The 5916-nt window shown below is 37.6% G+C and overlaps 1 protein-coding gene across 1 annotated transcript in view; it reads left to right on the forward strand.

Annotated features, from left to right (window-relative positions):
* The first annotated feature begins 4438 nt into the window (after positions 1-4438).
* LOC111462084 (ATP-citrate synthase alpha chain protein 2) overlaps positions 4439-5916 on the forward strand; it is a 6510-nt gene continuing 5032 nt past the window's right edge. The window contains exons 1-4 of the mRNA XM_023105768.1: positions 4439-4660; positions 5142-5318; positions 5401-5562; positions 5662-5742. Of these exons, the coding sequence (XP_022961536.1) occupies positions 4562-4660; positions 5142-5318; positions 5401-5562; positions 5662-5742 (519 nt within the window). The 5' untranslated portion in view covers positions 4439-4561. The remainder of the gene's footprint in view (positions 4661-5141; positions 5319-5400; positions 5563-5661; positions 5743-5916) is intronic.

Below are 5916 nucleotides of genomic sequence, written 5' to 3' on the forward strand. Positions count from 1 at the left end.
CAGCAAGAAGGCAACCAACACAATCCACTCCCCTTTGGGGCCCAACGTCCTTACTGGCACATCGCCTCGTGTCTACCCCCCTTCGGGGAACAGCGAGAAGGCAACCAACATAATCCACTCCCCTTCGGGGCCTAGCGTCCTTACTGGCACATCGTCCAGTGTTGGGCTCTAATATCATTTATAACTGCCCAAATCCACTGCTAGCAAATATTGCCCTCTTTGGGCTTTCCGCTTCAGGCTTCCCCTCAAGGCTTTAAAAGTCATCTGCTAGGGGAGGGTTTCCACACCCTTATAAAGGGATAAAGGGTGGTTTGTTCTCCTCCCCAACCAATGTGGGATATCACAATCCACCCCTTCGGGGCCCAGTGTTCTTACTGGCACATCGCCTCGTGTCTACCTCCTTTCGGGGAACAGCGAGAAGGCTGGCATATCGTCCGTTGTCTGGCTCTAATACCATTTGGCTCTAATACCATTTGTAACGCCCCAAATCCACCGCTAGCAAATATTGTCCTCTTTGTGCTTTCCCGTTTGGGCTTCCAAAACGCGTCTTGTAGGGGAAGGTTTCCACACCCTTGTAAAGGGTGGTCTGTTCTCCTCTCCAACCAATGTGGGATATCACACTCTCAATTTTATATCATTATTATTAGTTTAAGTTTAATTTTTATATATTAAAAAAAAAAACTCTTTGTATAATAAATCTAATGATATGGAATAACTCAAGGGAGAGTAAAATTCAGATTACCTTGTTGATCGAATATGTGAAAACAAGAATATTGTTTGAGATTTGAATCACTCCACGAGCAAGATCGATCATGTCTAGCTTGAATGTTTCTTGTTGATCAAATATCTCAACGCAAGAACACTTGTTTGAGATTCAAATCACTCCACGAGCAAGATCGATCATGTCTAGCTTGAATGATTCTTGTTGATCAAATATCTCAACTCAAGAACACTTGTTTGAGATTCGAATCACTCCACAAGCAAGATCGATCATGTCTAGCTTGAATGATTCTTGTTGATCAAAGATCTCAACTCAAGAATACTTGTTTGAGATTCGAATCACTCCACAAGCAAGATCGATCATGTCTAGCTTGAATGATTCTTGTTGATCAAAGATCTCAACTCAAGAATACTTGTTTGAGATTTGAATCACTCCACAAGCAAGATCAATCATGTTAGCTTGAAATGATTCTTGTTGATCAAATATCCCAACGCAAGAACACTTGTTAGATTGAATCACTCCACGAGCAAGATCGATCATGTCTAGCTTGAATGATTCTTGTTGATCAAATATCTCAACGCAAGAACACTTGTGTGAGATTCAAATCACTCCACAAGCAAGATCGATCATGTCTAGCTTGAATGATTCTTGTTGATTAAATATCTCAACGCAAGAACACTTGTGTGAGATTCAAATTACTCCACAAGCAAAATTGATCTTGTCAAGCTTGAATGATTCTACATGCAACCTAAACTACATAGAATTGCAAAGAAACTTAGTCATTGTCTAAAAGAAAAGACAAATGCTCCGTTTTACTATTTTACTATATTTGAAGTCTAACTAGTAAAGGCATTCTAAGAGTTGTAACATTCATACTCTACTGTCATAATTAACCATGATGTAATTGTAACCTAAAGTGAATAAAAAATCTTAAAATATATTAATAAAATACAATAAATTTGAATTACTCTTAATTTACCCAAAATTTATAACATAAAACTTCATTCTTCCTCGTGGCATGAATTGAAATATTTTTTGATAATTTAAACAATATTTTTTTTTCATCTTCGTTGAAATATATCGTATGATTGATGTCTCTTGGTTCATATCATCTAATATCTTTATTAATGTATTTAAACTTTAAATTTGGTTGATTCTCCATAAATATATAATTTGTAAAAACTATTTTATTTATTACATTTTAATTTTATTTTTAATAAAAATCTGAAGTTTTAATATTGTGTCCAGTAAATTTGTAAATTTAAAAATTAAATTTTTAATTTTTAAAGTTAAAAGACGAAACAGACACAATAAATAATAATTTATGGATATCCAATGTAATGTTTAAAAAAGAATTCCCGACCATAAAAAAATAATATTGAGCAACAACAGTTGAAGCTCACTGCTAATAAATATTATCTGTTTTTGTCCATTATGTATAGTAGTCAGCCTCACAGTTTTAAAATGCATTTATTAGGAAGAGGTTTCCATACCCTTATAAAAAATGTTTTGTTCTTCTCCAACTGACGTGGGATCTCGCAAAATGAACGAACATATCAACATTTTGATGAAGATAATTTAAGAAAGCTTTTGAAATTACGTACTTAAAGAGCGAGATTTAAGGACCAAATACTATTGAAACTTTGTTTCGATCGCCTCACTTTCCCGACCGTAAGCCTTAACAAGAATTTATAAAGCTTGGTACAATGATCTTCCCAGAACCATCGAACTTATAGTCGACCATAATATGATAGGACTTGTTTGGGCCAGGAGCAACGCTAAGGATAAAAGAACTCTATCCCAACGACCCTAGTTTGTAATAGCCCAAGCTCATCGCTAGCAAATATTATCCGTTTTGACCCATTACGTAGAGATATTCACATTAGTTGGAGGGGGAACGGAACATTTTTTTATAAGGATGTGGAAACCTCTCTCTAACAAACACGTTTTAAAACCATAAAACAGACAACAATATGTAACAAGCCAAAATGGATAATATCTGCAAGGGGTGGGCTTAGGCTGTTGCAAATGGTATAAGAGTCAGTTAGCAAGGACGTTGGGCCCTAAGGGGGTGGATTGTGAGATCCCCACTTCAGTTGGGGAGGGGAACAAAACATTCCTTAAAACAGAGTGGAAACCTCTCTCTAGCCGACGCATTTTAAAACCATGAGGTTGACAGTGATATATAACGAGTAAATAAGCGCTAACAATGTTGTATTTTGCAAAGCTAGAGGTCCTTCTAGTATCCTTGCAAAGTTTCACAAATAAAGTTAACTTAATGAATGATTCCAACCCAGAGCAGGTTAGAATGATGAATAACTCTTTGATCGAACTTGGAATCTATGATAGTCACTCTTAGATCCCAAGACGGCTCATTGCAGAATTAACTTGATCAAGACTAATCCAATGAATCGATTTCTATTAAATATAAATTGAACTGGAGAAAATAAGACATAACATAAATAATCTTAAATGTAGTTCAATTACAAAAAACGAGAGGTCTTCAAATCACTCTCTAATGTCAAGTGATATTTATTGTCACTCAATTCTTTTATTGATTTGATACTTGAATCTTCTTTACATTGCTTATTGTAATTGCTCCTTTGGATACATGCAATTGATGAGTGGTTAGATTCATATTACGAGTCAAAGCAAACAATATCTACTGGTAAGAGGAGACACAAACACAATGTATAAAAACTGGTTGAAATGTAACGAATAAAAAAAAAAAAAAATCCACGGTCGTCGGTAAGACCGAAAACTCCGACGAACGCTGGAGTTTTCGTTCACACCGACCCACAAAGCGCGCCCGACGTCGGGGTCACCACGAAAACCAAACCCGACCTTCAGCCACCTCCAAGACACCTGCAGGAGAGAAAAATAGTGAGAAGAACGAGAAAGACAGTGAAAAAACCGACGAAGCTCTGGCAAAGCCAAACCCTACGAAATGAATGTCGAAATCTACCCCTGGATGATATGTCAGCCTTTTTGCTATTCCTTGAAGGGGGGTAGACACGAGACGATGTGCCAGTAAGAACGCTGGCCCCAAAGGGGGGTGGATTTGGGGGCGGTCCCACATCGATTGGAGGAAGGAAAAAGTGCTAGTGAGGACGTTGGGTCTCGAAGGGGGGTGGATTGTGATGTCCCACATTGGTTGGGGAAGAGAACAAACCACCATTTACACGGGTGTGGAAACCTTCCCTTGCGTGTTTTAAAGCCTTGAGGGGGAGCTCCAAGAGGACAATATCTACTAGCGGTGGATCTGGGTCGTTACATGGAGAGTGCAAAGAGGTAACACAAGAACCTAAACTTCGTGGGATAGGGAAAGAAACATCGTGAGCTTTCAGAAGACCTTATCGTGGTACTATTTAAAGTGCTCAAAGAACCTTATCTTGCTATCGAACAAAAAATCATAAAAATTATTAGATTGTCAAAAAGACAATACAGTGATAGTCTATTGACCTTACGAGCATAGTCAACTGAGATCTCGTAATCAACTTCACGAGTATCGTAGCTAAACACGAGAATAAGCAATAGCGAGGAATAGATTGAAGAATTAGGAAAAAAGATAGAGAATAATATATAGTGAAAGCATATAATTATTATTAATTAAAAAAAAAAAAAAGTCGTTTTATCCGTTGACCGTTGAAAGAGTCCATCCCGACGTCGTTTAGTTCATCATGGCGCGCTATTCTTTCAGTTACTGTGAATGTTTGTGTTAGAAGTTAACCTTTGTTCTTAATTGAGCCACCGACTCACCTAACCCAGCGTTGAAACTCTCCGCCTAAGGCCTTCTTCATTCCACATTTTTGCAATCGGAAGAACAAGAGGAAGCGGGTAATGGCTAGGAAGAAGATTCGAGAGTACGACTCTAAGAGGCTTCTCAAGGAGCATCTCAAACGCCTCGTTAATATCGACCTCCAGATCTGCTCTGCTCAGGTTAATATACATAATACATATGTTCTCGTGTTCTTATGTAAACTATCTGATTTGTCTTTGGTTTTCATCGTCGTATGCGGGAATTTGTGCTGAAAATCTATCAAATTGGCGCAATCTTGTGTTGATGGCTCTGTCGGTTTGTCGATCTAGATTTTTATGAGTTTGCTTTCTAGTTTGGATTGGTTTTATGTTGTCGGATGGGATCTCAGTTCTAGATTGGGATTTGTTTATGCCGAGGTTTAGGTTTCGATTTTGTTTTCATCGGAAACAGTAACCGGTTGGATTTGGAAGCATTCTCCAGTTCAGAAATGAAATTGAAATTTAGATGTTTGAAATGAAGTTATGGGACTCTTATCTTTTTAAGAAGCGCATTTTGTTTGACTGTGTGAATCAATCAACCAGAGAGTTTGATTAGTCAATCATTTTGTTTCACTTATTGTCATTATATTATACATATCTAATGGAATTTGTTGAGCCACAGGTAAATCAGTCGACCGACTTCGCTGAGCTGACGAATAATGAACCATGGCTGTCATCCACCCGGTTGGTAGTGAAACCGGATATGTTATTTGGGAAACGTGGAAAGAGTGGTTTGGTAGCTTTGAATTTGGATCTAGCTCAAGTTGCTGAGTTTGTGAAGACACGCCTTGGTGTGCAGGTGATTATTCTTTCGCACCTTCATGATCTTTTGAATTCTATCTATCTCTGTTTGGTATGAACTGAGTGTCTTTTCATGATAGGTTGAGATGGGTGGTTGCAAGGCTCCAATTACGACATTCATTGTTGAGCCATTTGTTCCCCATGATCAAGAGTATTACCTATCTATTGTCTCTGAAAGGCTTGGCTGCACAATAAGTTTTTCAGAGTGTGGGGGTATTGAAATTGAAGAGAACTGGGATAAGGTAGGCATTGGATTTTCACTAACTTCTTCTCGGTACTGCAATTATGTTTGCTCATCTCAGATTCGGGTGGCAAATTTTATTTGTTTTGTTTTCACACAGGTCAAGACGATTTTCTTACCAACTGAAAAACCTCTTACACCTGAGGCATGTGCTCCGTTAATAGCTACACTTCCTTTGGAGGTCAGTTTCATTTATAATTTGTTATGGAGTTCAATTTTCTATCTTCAAACACATTTTAGCCTTTTATTTTGTATTTTTTTGGTGCATTTTTCTTGTCGATAAGCAAAAGTTGTATTGATAGCTAAGAGAACAAAAGAGAGAAGAATTGTTTTTTTTTTTTTTTTTTTTTTTGGT

This window comes from Cucurbita moschata, unplaced genomic scaffold (assembly GCF_002738365.1).
Source record: "Cucurbita moschata cultivar Rifu unplaced genomic scaffold, Cmos_1.0 Cmo_Scf00026, whole genome shotgun sequence".
Classification (NCBI taxonomy): domain Eukaryota; kingdom Viridiplantae; phylum Streptophyta; class Magnoliopsida; order Cucurbitales; family Cucurbitaceae; genus Cucurbita; species Cucurbita moschata.